The sequence below is a fragment of the Procambarus clarkii genome, chromosome 34 (genome assembly GCF_040958095.1).
Source record: "Procambarus clarkii isolate CNS0578487 chromosome 34, FALCON_Pclarkii_2.0, whole genome shotgun sequence".
NCBI classification, from domain to species: domain Eukaryota; kingdom Metazoa; phylum Arthropoda; class Malacostraca; order Decapoda; family Cambaridae; genus Procambarus; species Procambarus clarkii.
The window spans coordinates 36,133,639-36,155,317 of record NC_091183.1 but is presented as its reverse complement, the minus strand read 5'-3'; the positions used below and the strand labels follow the sequence as shown (position 1 = coordinate 36,155,317).

Below are 21,679 nucleotides of genomic sequence, written 5' to 3'. Positions count from 1 at the left end.
TTTATATATTTCACAGTTGATTTTTTATTTTCGTATATTACCCCACAAACAGTTGAAGATATTCAGTAAAAAGAGCAACATGGGTTTAAAGATATACTTGTCTTATATTGCTTGAGTATTATCCTCGGGTAACATCTCTAGGCCTGACCTTCCCTAGGGTATAATCCACAATAATTGCCTAACTTCCGAGTGCCTATTTACTGGAAGGTGAACAAAGACATCACGTGTATGGGTACGGTGCTTAAAGGTGCACTTAAACCTTTTATTACAAATGATGTGAGTGTAGGGAGGTGGGTGTGAGGGAGATGATGTGCCCGGCCTTGGAACACGACCACCGCGTCACGGTCCTCTGTCCTGCAGGGCCCCCCCCCCCATTCTCTTGCCCAACCTCTTAAGTACCCCCTCCCCCAGTACCCCTAAATAACCCCGGGCCCCCCCTCTGGCCAGAGGCCGCCCACGCCCTCTCACCCCACCCACACCTCACACCAGCCTGCTGGACTAGTACACGAAGGATTTGATGGCGTAACTCGCCTGTTGATCGTTACCTTAGTGATCATGCATGAAGCATGGAGGGATGTGTGTGGTGATCACTAGTATTGTGTGGTCATCATTGTGGTGATGTGCCAGTAGTCATCACCAGGACACACACCAGACAGTCGGCGTGAGCAGGCAACCGTAGCATCGTGTCACCAGAGCTGAAGAGATGTGCTTCTAGCATGACAGACAATCAATAACTGGTGTTCGCTGGGGTGATTCTGGGGGACACTCATTGATACCCCTCCCCCGTGAGGTGTGCTTGTCACTGGGTGGGGTATACCTTGAGGGGTATACCGTAGGAGTCTTGACAAGTTTCCCGTGCAGTCACAGAGCTTGCTCACTCCCTTGCCCGTCTCCTTCCTGTGGCCTGTTAAGTGCGCTGTTAAAATCATTATCTTTGGTTGTCGAAATTGTTGTTGAAACCTTCCTTCACCTCGTCCCCCCCCCCCCCCCCCACCCTAAAACAAAACCAATAACGGCACTTGTGTTGTTAGTCGTGCGTGAAGGTTTACTTATTCCAATTTAATGTTACTCGCATGTTATCCCTAGAACACTACCCACCAGTTGCTTTACATCCAGATTCTCAATACTGCAGGGTGAACAGGGGAGTGTGGAGGGAAGGAGTGGTCGTGACGTCGGCCCTCCCTAACTACCCAGGTTCCCAACCCAGGACCTCTCGTTTGTGAGTTCAGACAAACAATGTGGTAACTAATACATCACAATTCTTACCTGGTTCTCATCTGTTCACGCAACAGTAAATCGGGTCCTGGTTGTAAAAAGATTGGCGGGTGGTGTTCCAGGGAGAAGTAGTAGAGTAAGGCTTAAATTAATATGCGCTGATGGAAGACAAAGCTGTAAGCCTACTAAGAGGAGTCACAAGGCGTCTGTACGAAAACAAAACTCAACTCTGTGAAAGACTCACCAGCGTTGGGATTAATGCATATTAGTGCATGACTAATGTTTGTCTAGAAGAGTGTGTAACATTGTTTATTTTAATCCTTGTTGTGTATGTTTACACACCAAACATGATGTGGTAATTATGTATTCACCTAGTTGTGCTGGCGGGGGTTGAGCTCTGCTCTTTCGACCCGCCTCGCAACTCTCAATCAACTGTTACTAACTTTTTTTTCACACACAACTCCAGGAAGCAGCCCGTAACAGCTATCTAACTCCCAGGTACCTATTTACTGCCAAGTAACAGGGGCATCAGGGTGAAACAAACTCTACCCATCTGTCTCCACCGGCGCCGGGGATCGAACCTCCGTCCACAGGACTATGTATACAGCGTGCTTTCCACTCGGCCACCATCGCACCGTGTGTGAGAGAGACCCCGCTCCACCACCGTGCTGCAGCAGTTCACCAGTGTAGAGCATCTTGCTTACCTCACAGAACAAAATAGTCCTCCCTTTATGGATCAAAATATAAACAATGTAAGATAAAACTTTTGATAAAGCATGTCATTATATTTGTGTGTTGAGCAATGTTTTATAGAGATGAAGAGTGTGTGTGATGGGGAGTTGTAGAGCGGTGATGAGGGTGATTGTTGTTTAGATTCAGCTACTCTGAACCAAAAGTGTCAAGTAGCACAGGCTATGGTGACCCCGTAGTGGACTTGTAGCCCCCGCAGCTGTGCCAGGTAACTGGTGATGAGGTAATAATGAGACCAGCCAGCAGAGTGGAGTTTGGTGCTAGGTTGTTGTTATAGATACAGCTACTCGGAACAAGTTCCAAGTAGCACGGGCTATAGTGAGCCCGTAACTTACCTGGCACAGGAGCGGGGCAAGTAGCACGGGCTATGGAGAGCCCGTAGTGGACTTACCTGGCACAGGAGCGGAGGGTGCTAGGTAGTGCCGCCTCAACTTGTACTCTCTACACCCAGAAGGTGCAAGTGACGTGAGAGTGTGGCAAGGAGCAGCCGTGCTACGTGTGGTGGTGGTGGTGGCAGTACAGGTGGGCAGAGTGACACACACAGTAATGGTGACAGTATTACAAGTGGTGATGGCTCACTCCCCAGTAACAAAAACAACGGCCATTACGTAACTATCAGTAATTGGGTGAACCCCAAAAACTGATCCTGTGCACAATACAAATCACTTCCAGTTGAGTTTTAAATCCTTGCTTTTAAGCCTTTTGCCGCAATATTCAATTCGGGTCAGATAGATACTAATGATATGAGATATATACAAGAATTGTTACATTCTTGTACAGCCACTAGTACGCGTAGCGTTTCGGGCAGGTCCCTGGAATACGATCCCCGCCGCGAAGAATCTTTGTTACAACCAAGTACACATTTTACTGTTGCGTTAAACAGAGGCTACAGTTAAGGATTTGCGCCCAGTAAATCCTCCGCGGCCAGGATACGAACCCATGACAAAGCGCTCGCAGAACGCCAGGCGAGTGTCTTACCACTACACCACGGAGACTGCAAATATACTCATTTGATGATGATACTCATCACTGTTAAGATAATTACGCTTTTCTAACTATAAATGTCGCAGTAGTCTTAAACAACACAAGTCAGCATTGGGGAGATAATGCAGAAACTGTTTAGTGTTGAGGTGGGCGTGCCACCTGTGTGGCACTTCACTCCCAGGGTACACCTGGTGGCCGGGCACCACTGGTAGCCACTAGTGCCACCCCTCAGGTGCCTGGGTTCACGCTCTCGTAGGGACGCTCCGCGCCACTTTTGGCATCTCTTGCTACCACTTCTCACTGCATGGCATGCGAGGCCAGATGCCTATAGTATACCTACTGCCAACGTGCGGTGCTCTACGGACGTGACATTAGAGTCCCTACCATACCTTGCGGGGGGGGGGGGGTCGTTGGTGTATGGTGAAAAGGTAGGTGGTGATGGTGAAATATTTGGTGAAGAAGTTAAGAGGTGGGGGTGATGACATAGGTAGGGGGTAGTGGGGGGGTGATGACAAACGTAGGGATGGTGGGGGGTGATGACAAAGGTAGGGATGGTGGGGATGCTAGAGAGTAGAGTGGTGCGGAAGGCCGCCCCCCACTGGACCATGCACCACCACTCCACGAATAGCGCCGTTGTCTTCAAGCAGGCGCCGCGCGGGGAAATCCTGTCTCAGCCCCCCTCCCTTCCCTTCCATCTGGCCGCCCCTCCCCCACACGCCTCAACGGTCACAGTTACAGGCAAGACGGACAAATAATATGCATAGGTCTCAGAGCATGTATATATGAACTCTTGAAAACACATCTATACCCACGTATGCTGAAGTGTATGTACAGAATCTTACAAACTACACACAACTCTGGGAAAGACAGCAAGTTTATCTTAGCTACACTCCCCCCCCCTTCTCTCTCTCACACACACACTACGAGTGTGTGTGTGTGTACACACGATAGCTGAGGGGACAGTGGGCCCGTGAACAGGGGAGGCCCGATAGCAGAGTGGACAGTGCTCTATATTTGTAATCCTGGAGTCCGGGTTCGATCCCCGGTGATGGCAAAAACAAATGGGCAGAGTTTCTTTCACTGATGCCTCTGTTCATCTAGCCGTAAATAAGTACCTGAGAGTTAGACAGCTGCCATGGCCTGCATCCTGGAAATGAGTGTGCTAAGAGTGAAATATATGTAGTAGATATGATAGAAGGAAAATAGGTCAGGAGTCGGTACTCTGGATAACCGACGGTTAGAAAAGTGGGGTCCAAAAGCTAAGAGCTAGATCCTGTAGGCACAAGTAGTAAATAGAAATAATAAATATTTATTTATTTTCTCACCGGCGCCAGGAATCAAACCCCGGACCACAGGATCACGCGCCCAGCATGCTGTCCACTCAGCCACCGGCCCCCCTATGTGTGTGTGTGGGGGGGGGGGGGGGGTAGGTTAAGGCTGGGAGTGTAATGGGTGTATGCACTCATTGACAAAAGCTGGAGGAAGCAAGGTGTGGTGTGGGTATTTCCCCCAGGACGTCCTCACTACTGATTCACCAAACATTTCCACCTTAACATTGTCCTTGACTCACCAGTCCCCCAAGACACCTAGTGTACAAGCATGTGTGTGTGTTTACCTCTCTGTTGGCACTTGGCTCAGAGTATCCGTCGTCAATGTTCTGTTGTTGGCTTCCAACTGTGTTTTGTCATCGTCGTATGTATATTTGAACTCATTTAAGTAGTCAGCTGTCACTCGATCCCTCATCTCCTGATGCATCATACTGTCCACAGCCTTCCACACATTACACACACACACACACATGAGCCACAGAGACGTTAGAAGGAACTTTGTCAGTGTCAGAGTAGTTAACGGATGGAATGCATTAGGCAGTGATGTATACACAGTTTCAAATGTAAATATGATAGAGCCCAGTAGACTCAGGAATCTGTACACCAGTTGATTGACAGTTGAGAGGCGGGACCAAAGAGTCAAAGCTCAACCCCCGCAAGCACAAATAGGTGAGTACACACTCTATCACACACTCACTCACTCACACTCTTTCTCTTGAGAGAGAATTTAATATTGTCTTTATTTTTATTCTAATATACATGTTTATTTTTTTCAGGTAAGTGTTGGTGAGGAAAGAGGTAAGGTGTGAGTGGGGGGGGGGGAAGTAGTGGTGAGTGAGTGTTGTGAGGTGTGTTACAACACGGGTTCAACAAGTGTTACTCGTCACAGTCAGTGATCACTCCCAAAATACAACCTTCTCGCACTTGCACGTGGTAAGTACTTCCTCCATGAGCCGCAACCACTGCCGGGTCATGCACTAACCCCTCACTGCTTCCACTACAACTTACACACCACAATCTCTTTAACGTTGGTAGAGGTGACAGAGTTTGGGTGTACACATGTTCTCTGTCACATCTGTAACTTGTACATACGTCATCTGCTTTTACTCGGCCTTATCTGCAGTCTGCACACACCCCCGTCTGCTTACTGTCTCTGCTGGAGCCAGGAGTCACCTGCCTGTCTCACCCTTCACCAGTACTAAATATTCCCCACATATCACAAGAAATCACTTAACCCTTTCATTAATTAAGAAGTCGCTTATTATTCTGAGTGTTCATTTCCCAACCACCGTGAAGGCTCAGCAGCAAGGACTACGGTGTAGACCCTGAAGACTGGAGGAGCATCGCTCTGCCTGGCGCACCAACCAACTAACGCAAGAGCCTGAGTGATGCTGAGGTGAAACGCTCTTCAAAAGTGTGAGGGCTGGTGACGCCCTGTCGGGAGCCCAAACTTCCATGGCCCCACTGCAACAGGGAGTTTCGGACTGGGATTGGATTAATCGGTCATCTCCAGACCCACTCCCAGAGAAACTGATGGCATTGAGTGTTCTTCGTAGACTTGATAGACGAAGAACACCAACACTCGCTCGCGTGTGTGTTGGTAGCCGATATAATGTCATAGAACATTTGCGATTGATACCGCCCTCACACACGACACTGATGGTGTACACTTAACGCCCTGAGTAACACCTCACCGAACCTACCTTGCCGGCATTATCTTGGTATACAAGACCTGCCACACTCACCTACTCATCACGGTGTGACACACCCAGAAAACATGTACAGAGCTTGTCTGGTGGCTGACCAAAACTTGCAGAATACTTCTCTCCGTGTATCAAACACTGGCATACGACACAACATTCTCAGACAGGTAATAATGGTAGCTTATCACATAATGAGGTCGGCTACAAAGTGCAACACTCATTACGTGACATGTAATATTCTTGAATTATCTCGAGAAACCCACCAGGTTTTCACTTCATTCATGTAAAGCAAATTTTCAGGCCAAAAACCACCATTGTCCACACCTTTAAGATGACGTGAAATTAAGTGCCAGCCGTTTTCATTCAGTTTCGGAATTCCTGGGACTACACCTGGCCAATTACTACCTGGTCTCCACACACTAGAATGTGGCAGTACACATCCTTAGAGTTCCTACAGTTTTGTAACTTACTCCTCTTCATATAGTCTAGGGTAGGTGCACAAATGTAGATGTACCTAAATGTGTTGTTAATAGACGTGGTTTCAACCCAGTTTCACCGTAAAATCATCTGGCAAGACTGCAGTATGCCTTGGTCCTAAGACTTAACTATAGTGATGTTCTATATGTAAAGTATTTTTCCAGACACTGAATCCTTAATTCTTAAAACTTTCAGTACTGTTACAGCTACCCAGACTAAGTGCCTTCTTTGGGTAAATACAGTCCACCGTGACTGTAAAGTACATATGCCTCTCCTGGTGGTGGTGTTGAACTGGACTGTGGTATGGTTCCCTCAGCGCCTCCACCACATCTCTCTGGGCTGCTGCTTCAAGGGGTTACTAATATTAGGCAAATGTTCACGATGTATCTTCTTGACCCCCCGCACCTCTCTGCTCGTGTCTGTCCTTACCCGCCGTACATGGTAGCATAACTCCCCTCTGATATAGGCTCCTTTAACTACCAGCCAGCAACTTGCTGGTTGCTCGGTCGGAATATCACATTTTATAATTTGTTAATCAGTGTTTTTTGGAAGCATCAGCTACGTCTGGAATATTGCTCCCGCCAAAGTTATGTAAGGTGTCGTCAGGCTGTCAGCCGCCTCCCCAGACAATCTAGAAGTTTCCTCTAACTCTCTACGCCATACATTACGCAAAAAATAAAACAAAAAACTGAACAACATTGTGGTACAGCACCTTTGACAGTATGACGATATTCACGTGCGGTAATAGAGAGGAATGTGGAGGATGTAGTGCGGTGGTGGAGGCAGGCTGGCATGGCCAAGCATCATGGCATGGTATGTGTCACCTCCCACCTGTAGTGACGGTTGTGTGGGAGCCTCCAGGGTGCCCCCAGGGAACCATGAGGGTTGTGTGGGAGCCTCCAGGGTGCCCCCAGGGAACCATGAGGGTTGTGTGGGAGCCAGGGAGCCCCGAGGGAGCCCCGAGGAAGGCAGGAAGCCTCCAGGGAATCATAAGGGTTGTGTGGGAGCCCCGAGGGCAATGTGGTTGGTGGTGGTGGTGAGAACGCGTGGAGGCGCGGTGAGGAAGATAAGTGGTGAGTGGACACTATGTATAGCCAGGGTGTGGCCCGTGGTAGAAAGTGTTGTTTACTGGTGTGGCAGCAGGCTGTGACGCAGGCGTAACGGAAGCACCTAATAACGCCTTCATTCTCTTGCTTGCTTGTTACTCTGCCAAGGCCGCGCCTGTCTATCACTAATAATACAATTACCAGTGATTCAATCATCCTCCACCTAGTCATAGCTGCTTTTCAATCTTTTCCTTGTTTAAGCTTCTATTTCTCCCTCTCCCTAGTCCTTCCATTTGTTCTCTGTGTATGTGTAATGAACACACGCGAACTAAACCTCACGACACTGGAAGATAGAAGATTTTTTTTTTAATTTTTTTTTATTATTATTATCTACCACAAACGTGGCCACACATTTACAATGCTTACCAGCATATATACATTTTCTTCTGTCCTCCATGGACAGGGTTAGAGATGTGTTAAACATATAGTTCAAGCGTTTATTGAACAAGATAGAAGAGTTAGGGGAGACATGATCACGCCAATAAAATTATCAGAGGAATTGACAGGAGAGATAAAGATAAATTGTTTAACACGGGTGGTAATCGAATAAGGGGACACAGGTGAAAACCGAGTACCCAAATGAGCCACAGATATATTAGAAAGAACGACTTCAGTGTCAGAGTAGTTAACAGATGGATTGCATTAGGCAGTGATATGGTGTAGGCAGACGTCATAAACAGTTTCAAATGTAGATATGGTAGAGTACAATAGGCTCGGAAATCTGTACACCAGTTGACTGACAGTCGTGAGGCGGGACCAAAAAGCCGAAGATCAACCCCCGCAAACACAACTAGATGACTACGAGACCTATCTATACGAGTTGGGGCTTGTGTGTCAATGTTTGCAGACGATGCAAAACTAATGAGCGAGAGAACTGGGAGAGATGAGGCTGACTTAAACATGGTGCAGAGTTGCTCCGAGAAATGGGTTCAACATCATAAGGTGTAAGATGATGAAAATAGGAACAGGCGTCAGGAGACCAGGCGGACAGTACATGATTAACGGGGAACTACCTATAACGAATAGAATTCTTGGTGACTCGGATACTTTTGATATTGTTCGCCTTATGCGTTTTTGTTCTCGTATTGGCATCCTTGGTGATATTTAGCGCCCTCTGATTATTCCGCACATTTGATGGTGCTACATAGCCTTCCCGGTTTTGTGCCTTCTTTTGATAATTACTTACTTACCTATAATGACTGGATAAAAAAAGACCTGGGAGTTGACATAAAACAAACTTAACTCCGGAGGTTCTTATAAACAGGATAACGTCAACATGATGTTCTACACAAGCAAAAGTTAGAACATCATTCAGGAATCTAAATAAGGAGGCATTTATATAGTTATATACTGCCTACGTGAGGCCAGTTCTAGAGTGTGCAGCCCCATCGTGGAGCCCCATCTAAAACACTCGAGGAGACTCGAAAAGGTTCAGAAGTGTGTAACAAGGCTCGTCCCAGAATTGCGAGGGATGTGAAGAGAGACTGAAGGAACTAAACCTGGCAACGGTAAAAGAAGAGGAGGTGGGAGGTACATGATAGAGACGTATAAAATACTTAGGGAGATGACGGAATGGAAACTGAGGAAATGTTCATAATGAATACCAATATAAGAGGATATGGATGGAAGCTTGAGAGACTGGTGATGCATAGAGATGTTAAAAAGTTTTCTATTAGAGTAAGAGTAATGGGAAAATGGAATGAACTAATACATATTTATATATTATACTCTGTTAAATCGTTTACGTACATTAGGAACAGCACGGGTCAGACTACCGACCCGTGGGGGACTACACTCGCTGCCTCTTTCCTTTCTCATAGTTTTCCTCTTTCTTTGACCCTTGGCTGCCTTCCTGAAAGGTACTCCTTCACGTGTGTGTATATGTGAGGGGTAAAGATTTGTGTGATAAAGGAAGCGGGTGATGTTGGTCTGGTTACTATATTTACACTTGTGAAAGTTCTGTGGTGCAGAGGTAATTTAATAGTTGGAATTGTCGTTTGTGTCCGTGACTGTCTTGCCTCATACTGTGTGGTGTGTACTCACCTAGGTGCACTTGCTGCCGTTGAACTTCATCTCTTCGTTTCCAACTCTCCTCTTGTAGTTGAGTGGTTAACAGGTACCTGAACCCTTGGGTGTGTCATGCTACAGGTTCGGTGTGAGCTTGTGGTGCGAGGGTCCCTGTAATATCAACCCCTTCCCAAGTCTCTTGTCATTGCAGAAGGGTTTCCTCTACCATGTGGCACCGTGTCAGACCGCCTCTTCCTGGCACTCGTCTTTATCACCTGGCACTTGTCTGGGTGTGCGTGTATGGGGAGATTCATACTGTAGTATTAAGCATGAATTACCATTGTGATGCGGGTGGTTGTATTATTAAGGCAGAGTTTCCGTGCAGAGTTGTCGTGTTAATAGTGATGTGTTGAGCAGCTTGTCCTTGCTCCGTCTTCACGATGCTACTCCTAGTGAGGCGTCAACATTGTCGCTCTTAAATGTCCTCACCTATCATGCTGGGTGTCCTGGGTCACCTGGCCGCCCCCACCTGCAGCAGGTGGACCACCTGGCCAGGGTGAAAGGGGGGGGGGGAGGTGTTGCACACTGAGGCCTGAGGCGGGGTGGTGCAAGGTGCTGGCCCTCTCCGTCACTGACTGTGGTGCGCACCCGCCCCTGCTGCTGCGCAGCATGTGTAGTGTCCAGTGTTGGTGCAGTCTTGGTTAGTGTAGTGTTGGCGGCTGGTATATGTTATCCATGCTGCAGCATGTACTGCACATGGTGTTTTGCCCTGTGTGTGCAGGTGAGGCAAGTGTGTGCGTAGTGTGACCTCCAGTACCCTTGAGTTGACGCGCCCAGTACTGCGCATTGAGTCAGCATTGGGTCATGGCGGGCAGTTGACCTAGGAATGTAAGGAACTCCAAGTACTGGAGGGGGGCGGGGGGGGGGGTTAAAGTGGCACTCGAGGAGGTTGAAGTGGGAGGCTGGAGGAGGGGGGGGGGGAGAGGGGGGGACTACTACAGACACCACAACTGATATAGAGTAAACAAGGCGGCAACTTGATTCTCTCAAGTCTCGTGAGCTTCGCCTTTATTAAACTGCTTCAATATTAGGAATTCCTGCAGTTGTTGTTGTTCTTGCTGTTGTTGCTCTTGCAACTATTATTCTTATCATAATTTTTCCAGTAAAATTAATATGCTCATCTGTGTATTCCATGGAGACTGTCCATGATGATCCCGTGTGTGGAGACCAGCTCGTGGCGTGTGTGTGTGTGTACTCGCCTAGTTGTGTCTGCAGGATCGACCATTGACTCTTGGATCCCGCCTTTCGAGCATCGCTTGTTTACAGCAATGACTCCTGTCCCATTTCCCTATCATACCTGGTTTTAAAATTATGAATAGTATTTGCTTCCACAACCTGTTCCTGAAGTGCATTCCATTTTCCCACTACTCTCACGCTAAAAGAAAACTTCCTAACATCTCTGTGACTCATCTGAGTTTCAAGCGGGGGACATGGCTTCCACCCATGTCCCCTCGTTCTGTTACTATTCCGTGTGAACATTTCGTCTATGTCCACTCTGTCAATCCCTCTGAGTATTTCATACGTTCCTATCATGTCCCCCTCTCCCTTCTTCTTTCTAGTGTCCTAAGGCACAGTTCCCTCAGGCGCTCCTCATACCCCATCCCTCGTAGCTCTGGGACGAGTCTCGTTGCAAACCTCTGAACCTTTTCCAGTTTCATTATATGCTTCTTCAGATGGGGACTCCATGATTAGGCGGCATACTCTAAGACTGGCCTCACGTAGGCAGTGTAAAGCGCCCTAAATGCCTCCTTACTTAGGTTTCTGAATGATGTTCTAACTTTTGCCAGTGTAGAGTACGCTGCTGTCGTTATCCTATTTATATGTGCCTCAGGAGATAGATTAGGTGTTACGTCCACACCCAGGTCTCTTTCGCGCGTCGTCACAGGTAGGCTGTTCCCCTTCATTGTGATTGTGTGTGTGTGTGTGTGTGTGTGTGTGTGTGTGTGTGTGGGCGTGTGTGTGTGGGCCATGTGGAGAAGATGGCCCGTGCCGGAGTATTAATTTAATGTGTAGCTGTGTAAGAGGTGGCGTGCGCGTGAAGGAGTCTCCCAGCTCAAGTTGTTAAGTGTACCAGGGCCTCCACCAGGCGGGTGACGGCCAACACTTACTCCCTCACATGCTATAGTAGTCCTCAGCTACAACTAAATTTCCTTCTCCCCCAATGTGGATGTGAAGACACATGCCGATGTTGGTGTTTCCTACTGGGGAGTGGATTAAGAAACCCAAGCCCACTAGGACAACTTAGCTCCGATGTTTGCAGTCTCTTGCTAAATATTTGCATCCACACTGAGTCAGTGAGGCGCACATGTGTTCTCTTCCAACGTAGAAAGTGAACCAAGCTCTGAGAGCTTAATTACAGCCATTACGTTCCACTGTAAAATCTTGTAAGCCGTGGGTCAAGTATTTTTAATAACAAAACATGGAGAGGGGACGAGGGTTACTACCCAGCATTTGACCTGTGTGTGAGGGGAGGCTGGCTGTGTGCTGTGGCGGTGTGGGGGGAGGCTGGCTGTGTGCTGAGGCGGTGTGAAGAACTCAAAGCTTCTCAGCACCGTGTTTGATCCTACTCTATTTAGGGTGTTAGTTGGGGTTCATATTGTGAGGAGGAGGAAGTGTGTGAGAGTACAGGAGCGTGTAGAGGTGGCGGGGCGTGCGCGGGACACAGGTGGGTGTGGACACTGACGCGCCGCGTACACTAACATTATCACGACAACTCTCTCAAACATTCATGGAAGTTACACTCTTATTGTACACTTAAGAAGGACGACGCATGTAACAGTTGTGTAACTGTCGTGGGTGAGGTCAGGTAGAGGGGGGTGTGCTCTCGTGGGGGGGGGGGGGGCGGAGAAGATGGTCCAGAGGGTAGAGAGGTTAGTGGGCATAGGGAAGGAGGTGGAGGTGGCCACATATGGAGGGTGCGCCTTACTGGTTCTTCTAATATGGAGTTTGGAAGGTAGAGAGGAGTGGCTTCTGGCTTACCTGGGCCACACCACCACCGGTCAGTGGCTTCTTGCCTGGGCCACACCACCACCGGTCAGTGGCTTCTTGCCTTGGCCACACCACCACCGGTCAGTGGCTTCTTGCCTGGGCCACACCACCACCGGTCAGTGGCTTCTTGCCTGGGCCACACCACCACCGGTCAGTGGCTTCTTGCCTGGGCCACACCACCACCGGTCAGTGGCTTCTTGCCTGGGCCACACCACCACCGGTCAGTGGCTTCTTGCCTGGGCCACACCACAACCGGTCAGTGCTCCTTACCTGGGCCACACCACCACTGGTCAGTGCTCCTTACCTGGGCCACACCACCACCGGTCAGTGCTCCTTACCTGGGCCACACCACCACCGGCTCCTTATCTGGCCACACACTTGCGTGAAGAGGAATCCTAAATATTGCTGTAACTAGGCCTTAATATGTTGCCTAACAGTTCTGCTGCAAATCTATCTCCAACACCGTCACAAGCTGGAAACAGTTGGATAATTAAGCCCTGGCACTATCTCATACGGGTTCCTCTACCATCTCATACTAAAACATCTTTACAGAACGTATTTTAGTGTCCACACTTCCTCTTTCACCACATGGGATAGGTAACATTTTCTTAATGTTAGACGAGATGAGGCAGAGGGAAGTTGATGCCCTACACGAGCACTAGTGAGTCAAGCCGTGTGCGGGGCCGCCATTGAGAAGTGTGTGGTGTTGAGTAAGTGCGGAAAGCTTATCTAGCAGCATGTCATATCCGGCGGTGTGGTGGAGCGTTCACCAGTAGGTATTATCAGCGTGGGTGCCAGTGTGACGATACTGGTGGTGGCCGCCGCCGCGCGCTTCTCCCCGACCACTGCCCTCACTCCAACAACCACCGGTGCCCATCTACCACGCTGGAAGTCTCACCAGTGCACATTTAGCACACTCCGGCACCCCAGGAGTTCCGTCCGGGTCACGCTGCAGCGCCAGTCACATCTTTATATTGGCCATATGCAGACGGTCTGAGAGCGTCGTGGAGAGTGTAGTCGTGCCTTGCCGCTGTGTGTGTACAAGAGTGCAGGCGGCTCAGGGACGCACTCGTACTGTGAGTGGCACGCCAGCACCTTCCTGGCACTCACTCTGGTCACTCGCTTGATGAGTACCGCTGTTTGGTCTGGCCCTCTGTGCATGCTGCTGCCTGCCCACATGCCTGTTTGTCAAAGATCAATTGTTGAAAAATAGTGCAATATTTTGGTGGAAGTGTTTGATATAAGAAATATACCCACAGCATATTTCATTGTTGAAAAGACTAAGACGAGACGCTTATGACAGACCACAAGGGATGGAGTTAGTGTGGGTGACATGGTAAGGAACAACATTGACAGTACATATAATAAGAGGCGGGTGGTGAAGAGTTGAGTTAGAGTGAGTGAGTGAGTGTGGAGGCTGAGGGCCAGCATGCTGAGCTGAGCCCCGTACTCAACACGCATATTGAACACCGCCACCACCACCACGCTCCACTAGCCATGTTTCGCTCTAACAAAATCGTAAGTTTACTTCAAATTTACCAGAGTTTTCCTATAGTAGTTTAGATTGTCTATAGTAGGCCTAAATTTTAGAGGAGCCGTTGTGTTACTAGTCAGTGTTTACTGGTGATGCTGCGCTTGTAGGTATTGGTGCTTGGTGGGTAAGACGACCCGCCTTGATCCCCAGGTGACTGACTCACCCGTTGACTCACTCACCCGTGTCACGGGTGAGTCAACGGGTAATGATCTTGTACCACCCCGGCCTCCTAAGGTTTCCCAACGTCAAGAAATATGTCAATTTTAAGTGTCCTCTCCTAACCTACCAGAGAACCCAAAACAGAACACGGGACAGTACGTCACTTTCGCCAGCCGCTTCCAGTTTCTAGTACGACAGTTTTTGGCCTTATGTAACGCATACGTGGGAAAAGCGACGTTCTTTGTAGAAGTTGTCTGTAGAGCCGTGTACCTAGACTTTACCTCACAGATCCTTACTCTAACCATTCCTTTGACCTTTACCTTTCACCGTCTGCACTCCTAACTGTCCATCTCCCCCAGCGACCACCCTCCCCCAGCGACCACCCTCCCCCAGCGACCACCCTCCCCCAGCGACCACCCTCCCCCAGCGACCACCCTCCCCCAGCGACCATCCTTCCCCAGCGACCACCCTCCCCCAGCGTCCACCCTCTCTCAGCGACCACCCTCCCCCAGCGACCACAGGATACCATTACTATAATGTGTTATCGATGCTGTAAGGTTATGCTGCCCCCACGTTACCAGGCAGTAGAGGTGACGACCCTGGCAAGTGTTCAACCCCCCCCCCGCCACACTTGTTCACTTGAAGATGGGTGGTCTTCTTGCTCTTCTTCATTAACCATCTTAGCTACACACCATCCAAGCTTGTTAACTCTTGGTCTGGTTACCACCTAGAGTAGTAACCTTATAAACACAACGTAACTCTCCCTATTTTCCGCTTGTTACAACTTGTAATAAAGTTGTTACATCTTGTTATCACGTTTTTATGACGTATTATAACGTTGTTACAACTTGTTAGGTGTTAAACCTTGTTGGAACGTTGTAGCAACGTGATAGTTTGGTCGTGTGTTTGGCGGGAATCCTGCTAACAAATTACCTTCTCATTATTGTATTATATTTCTAATGAGAAAAATACCTATTGTTTCCTCCTGTGGTGAGAGAGAGAAATAGCAGGCGATGAGTGTTCATCAGAGGCACAACCTGTAAGGATATTGGGCATAATATTGTGTGGGGCGGTTTCTGACTTGAATAAAAAACATAAAATGAGAGAGAAAGCGAGCACCAGCCGCTGGTTGGGGATTATCCAGGAGCCAACATCAGACTGATAACAACACAAGACCAATCCAGGAGTATGCGGCCCCAGCATGGAGCCCGTACCTTGTCAAACACAAGACGAAACTGGAAAAAGTTCAGAGGTATGCCACTAGACTAGTCCCAGGACTAAGAGGCATGAGTTACGAGGAAAGGCCGCGGGAAATGCACCTCACGACACTGGAAGACAGAAGAGTAAGGGGAGACATGATCACTACCTGTAAAATCCTCAGGGGAATTGACTGGGTAGATAAAGATAAACTGTTTAACACTGGTGGTACGCGAACAAGGGGACACAGGTGGAAACTGAGTACCCAAATGAGCCACAGGGACGTTAGAAAGAACTTTTCCAGTGTCAGAGTAGTTAACAGATTAAATGCATTAGGCAGTGATGTGGTGGAGGCTGACTCCATACACAGTTTCAAATGTAGATATGATAGAGCCCAGTAGGCTGAGGAATCTGTACACCAGTTGATTGACAGTTGAGAGGCGGGACCAAAGAGCCAGAGCTCAACAAATAGGTGAATATAAGGCATGAATTAAACCTCACGTGCTGGAAGACAGGTTAAGGAAGATATGATTATCACATACTGGGCTCTATCATATCTACATTTGAAACTGTGTATGGAGTCAGCCTCCACCACATCACTGCCTAATGCATTCCATCCGTTAACTACTCTGACACTGGAAAAGTTCTTTCTAACGTCCCTGTGGCTCATTTGGGTACTCAGTTTCCACCTGTGTCCCCTTGTTCGCGTCCCACCAGTGTTATTTTACATACAAAATTCTCGGGGGAACTGGTAGGGCAGAGTATTTATCACTTACCACAAGGAGACAGGTGGAAACTGACCACCAATTGTGAGATACTATATTGTGATCAGTGTCAGAGTAGTGAAGAAAGAGGTAAGGTTGTAGAGGCACACCCCAACACAGTGGCAGATGTGTGTAACTCATCAAGAACTTAACACGTAATCAAAAACGTATAAATACGAAGGCAAATGATCTGAAAAATTACTTAAGTACTGTCTTGTTGAACAACACTTCTTCATAAGTATCATATACTTCACACACGTCTTCAGAAGTTTATAATATACCTCTGAAGATATGTTGCTTCACACGCAAGTGCTTAAGTAACTTAATGTTTCAGTTTCCGTTTATTAAAAGGCTTTTCATAGTTTCAAATGTAGATGTGACAGAACCTAATTGGTTCCGGAACCTGTTGATGATTGAGAGTTTAGAGGCGGTACCAAGGAGTCGGAGCTCAACCCCGCAAGCACACTCAGTATAATTTGGTGAGTACACGGGTACCACACCAACACAGCAGTATAACCTTTACTCATCACACTCAGATTCATTACGAACTCACCATGGCCCGTACTACTTGGAACTTTTTGTTCTGAGAAGCTGAACCTATAACAGCAACAAACAGATTGCCTCATTATTCCACTGTACCGGAGGTACATCGTGATCGCCTACCACCAAAACATATTTTAGTTTATAATTTATAATTTGTTATTATTTTGGCTACCCTTTTTGTTTTATTTGTGATTCGTTAGTATATTTATTCATTGCTATTAGCTTTTGTTTATATTGTGAATAAGTGCGTGGTTGAGTAAGAGGAGTGTTGAGTAAGCCATTGTGGTGCAGTTGCAGAGTAAGCGGGAGATGTTCTTCAAGACGGAGGCTGGGAGTGGGGGCTCTGGTGGTGGGGGCACGCCCCTCGCCGCCCCCACCACAGCACCCCCCGCCCCGCCTGTCACCGCCCCCTCCACGGCACCGCCCCCACCCCCCTCCAACACCACCCCCCCGGCCTCCGCACCTGCCAGCGTCGCCTCTATCAAGGAACAGCTCCTCACCACGAAGGAACGCAAGGAACACAAGGACGAAGAGAACAAGGAGGTAACGTGTTAGTATTGTCTGTACTCCTCTAAATATGCCTGGAGGGTTGAGCTCCTCAGCCTCCAGTTACCAGCTGTCGATTGCCTTAATGTATCGACTCCTGTCACATCCCCCCTCCCCCCTCTTAGTTCATTAAAACTTGTTCACTTCTCTTCGCTACATACACTTCTATTGGTGTCTCCTTGTTCTCCCCTGCCCTATACTGAACATGTCTCCTTGTTCTTCTCTGCCTAATCCTGAACATACCCCCTTATCAACACTATCAACCTACCCGAGAGGTTATAAGTAGTTATCTTGTGTGCAAGATTGCGTCTCGGGTGGTGAGGTTCGGCTCCCTCAGCCTTACCTCACAGTTCTCAACTTATTGGAGTAACTTTGTTTGTTTAGGTGTGTGTGTGTGTGTTGGGTAGTGTGGGGCCTTACCCACCTCCAGACTCTTCTTATATTTGCCAGGTTCTCTTGTGCTCATAATGGTATCTTATATGAGGCTGGTGATATCAGGTTATATCAACTCCCAGCACCTCCTCCTCTACCTATTTTAGGTAGTGATGTCTCATTCCTGGTTCCTTCGGTTATCATTACCCCGCACTTACCTGGGTTTAAGTCTACTAGCCATTAATCCCAGCATCAATACAGATTGTAATGTTGAAGCATTTGTATCGCTCCGGAACTGATAAGAGTACGAAATATTCTGAAATTGAGTGTTATGTAGAGCACAACACAAGTAACCGCGCGAGTGAGGTCACACTGGAGGGCTTCACTATCATATACCAGGCATCACAGTATATATGCTGCTATACCTCCTATATCGGATACCACACTGTGTATATAGTGTATATATATGCGTGTATATATATATATATATATATATATATATATATATATATATATATTATAAAAAATACACACACACACACACACACATACACAGAAAGAACTTTTTTAGTGTCAGAGTGGTTGACAAATGAAATGCATTAGGAAATGATGTGGTGGAGGCTGACTCCATACACAGTTTCAAGTGTAGATATGATAGAGCCCAATAGGCTCGGGAATCTGTACACCTGTTGATTGACGGTTGAGAGGCGGGACCAAAGAGCCAGAGCTCAACCCCCGCAAACACAACTAGGTGAGTACACACACACACAAGACTCAGAGGAATTGATAAGAGTAGATAGTCATTTGTGTGTGTGTGGGAGAGAGAGAGGGGAGCGGACGTACGGTATCTAGTAGATATGAAACAAAATTAGGTAGGGAGTCAGTACATTAGACAACCTATGGTTAAAAAAGGTGGGGTCCAAGAGCTAACACTCGAACCTGAAGGCACAAACAGTAAAGACTGCCTTTTCTTATTCTCATATGTAACTGGATTGTACCTGAAAAAGGTTTTGAGAGTTATTCTACTCCTCCTAAGCCCGACTCGGAGCCAGGCTTTGTCTCATGAGAACTTGGTTGAGCAGACAGTTGCAACCCCACACATCCACTACAACCTGTTTAGTCCGGCACGTCTTGCACGAAACTCTACTTTTTGTTGTTGCTGAATAAGTTCACTTTTGTTCCGGCAATATTTCTTACGGTTGTTGGGAGGTTATTGAGCAGCCGTGGACCTCTGATGTTCACACAGTGCTCTCTGATTGTACCTATGCCACCTCTACTCTTCACTGGTTCTCTTCTGCTTTTCCTTTCATTTCGTTCGCGCTAGTATGATGTTATTTTACTGTGCAAACTTTATTGTGTTATTTTTACTATGTTGGCCAGGATGCCACCCAACTCCATGATGGCCAGGGTGGCACCCAACTCCATGTTGGCCAGAGTGCCACCCAACTCCTGGCTGGTGAATCAGCAGCTCAACTAACAATGAAGTGTAATGCACTATAATACATCCTTGGGCACGAGGCCAGACTTGACACACTTATTGCATAATGTGGTACTTGAGCTGGAGAGTGGAGGAGGAGCTTACGTGAGCCTGGACACGTGTCACACCCGGTACTACCATGCACCAGTACCAGTACTATCATGGACTTGTACTGGTCACTGGTACTACCATGCACCAGTACTGGTAGGGAGGCACTGGTACTTCCATGCACCAGTACTGGCAGGGAGGCAGTTTCATGGAGACCAAAGACCTTCACAACCCAGGCCAACATGGATTTCGAGCGGGAAGATAGTGCCTCTCACAGCTACTTGACCACTACGACAAATTCACTAAGGCATTAGAAGAAAAACAGAATGCATATGTGGTATACACGAACTTTGCAAAGGCATTCGATAAATGTGACCATGGAGTGATAGCACACAAAATGAGGTCAATGGAAATAACCGGTAAAGTAGGACGCCTCCCAGAACCCCATCAAGCAGGTATCAAGCAGTATTGGAACAATGTGTTATCAATCATTTATCATTTACATGAAGCAAAACCCTATTTTACTTGGATAAAACCTCTTCCTCTGAGCACTGTCCTCCCTCCTATGGGCACTGTCCTTTCTACGAGGCACTGTCCTTTCCCCCCCCCAAAAAAAAAAAAAAACAACACAGTCCTCTCTTCATAGGGCACTAACCTTTGTCAAGAGGGCAATATCCTCTGTTCACAGTACACTGTCCTCCCAGCATTCTCTTTTCGCCCCTACTGTAGACAGACCAAACTACACAGCTTCCTATCATCCTTGGCCAACAATTATAATGACAGCATCTGTTGTAGTGCAGTGTGGCAGCCCCAAGTGTACAGGGGGGATTCCCAGGTGTAGTGTGGCCTCACCCCAGGTGTACCAGTGTTTTGGCCCCACCCCAGGTACACCAGTGTTGTAGTATCCCCAGGTGCACAGGGTAGAGCCACTCGTGTAGTGTGGTAGCCCCAGGTGTACCAGTGTTGTGGTAGACCTATGTGTAGAGGGTAGAGAACCTGGTGTAGTGTGGTATCCCAAGGTGTACCAGTGTAGTAGCCCCAGGTGTAGAGCCTCTGGTGTAGAGTATGACTCAGTTTTGTGTCTCGACAGAACAAGCTGGTGAAGGAGTTGGTGAAGGAAAGACGACCGCGGGAGGTGGATGGCTACGTGGGCTTCGCCAACCTGCCCAACCAAGTATACCGGAAAGCAGTGAAGCGAGGCTTTGAGTTTTCGCTAATGGTGGTGGGTAAGTACCACGAGTTATGTTCATGACCCATCTCTCTGCTCTGGCATGCCCCATTGCTTGCTCCATCCATCCTTCGTATTGGGTAGTGCACCTCCCTACACTCTTCTTGTTGGGTTGTGCACCTCCCTCTACCCGGCCTGTTGGGTAGTGCACCTTCCTCTGCTGTCCGTACTTAGAACAAACCCATTACCACAAGACAAACCCCACATCAAAACCACCTGGATAGTTATTTAGACATTTGTGATTGTGTGAAAGCATGTTGCAGTTTTATTAATAGTCTACATGTAAACTAGCAAGTGAACCGTGTCGTCAGCAGATAATATTCTCAAGTTATATCTTTATTGTATTATAAATTGTTGATTTAAAATATAAAAAAGTATAAGTTTAACACATTCTCTTTGAAATGGTCTGAAAAATTTGTAAACAAAATTCTCGGGTACACTCAAATAGTTTTCAAATTCTATATTTCACGTTATTGTTAATAATAAACTATGTTAACATAAATAAACGTAATGAAACCAAACCTAACCAAACTTTAACGTAACCTAATCAAACTTTAACGTAACCTAATCAAACTATAACTTAACCTAACCAAACCTTAACCAAACCTTAACCTAACCAAACCAAACCTAACCTTAACCTAACCAAACCTAACCTTAACCTAACCAAACCTTAACCTAACCTTAACCTAACCTTATAACCTTACCTAATCTAACCTTAACCTTACCTAATCTAACCTTAACCTTACCTAACCTTACCTAACCTTAACCTTACCTAACCTAACCTAATCTAATCTAACCAAATCTTAACCTAGCCTAACCAAACCTTAACCTAATGTAACCTAACCTTAACCTAATCCTAACCTTAACCTAATCCTAACCTTAACCTAATCCTAACCTTAACCTAATCCTAACCTTAACCTAATCCTAACCTTAACCTAATCCTAACCTTAACCTAGACCTAACCGTGGGTAACCTAACCATGAGTGAAGGTAATGGTATTGGGTGTGTGACTGGGACAGTATTGGTTAGAGTAATGGGGTCAAGCGGAGCGGAGAAGGTGTCGGCCTCAGCTGTGATCTCCTCAGCGGTACATGCAACACGGGTCTCATTTACATACTTAGTTTTTTGTGGTGTGTGGATGACAAGTGTGAGTGATGACTCAGATGGCAGTGAGGTGGTCGTCTCCACCCGGG

At 47.3% G+C, this 21,679-nt stretch overlaps 1 protein-coding gene across 13 annotated transcripts in view; it reads left to right on the top strand.

The window, feature by feature from the left end:
* The window catches only part of pnut (septin 7-like protein pnut), a 108,160-nt gene that overhangs the window by 62,041 nt on the left and 24,440 nt on the right, over positions 1-21,679 (top strand). For 5 of the 13 annotated variants that reach the window (XM_069335793.1, XM_069335791.1, XM_045748213.2 and 2 more), the window contains 2 exons: positions 17,107-17,358; positions 20,349-20,484. In XM_069335793.1, coding sequence (XP_069191894.1) covers positions 17,107-17,358; positions 20,349-20,484 — 388 coding nt within the window. Of the gene's footprint in view, positions 1-1,931; positions 1,968-10,300; positions 10,352-13,401; positions 14,137-17,088; positions 17,359-20,348; positions 20,485-21,679 lie in introns of those variants that run through there. The other 8 variants (XM_069335794.1, XM_045748214.2, XM_045748219.2 and 5 more) reach the window with 7 other exon arrangements.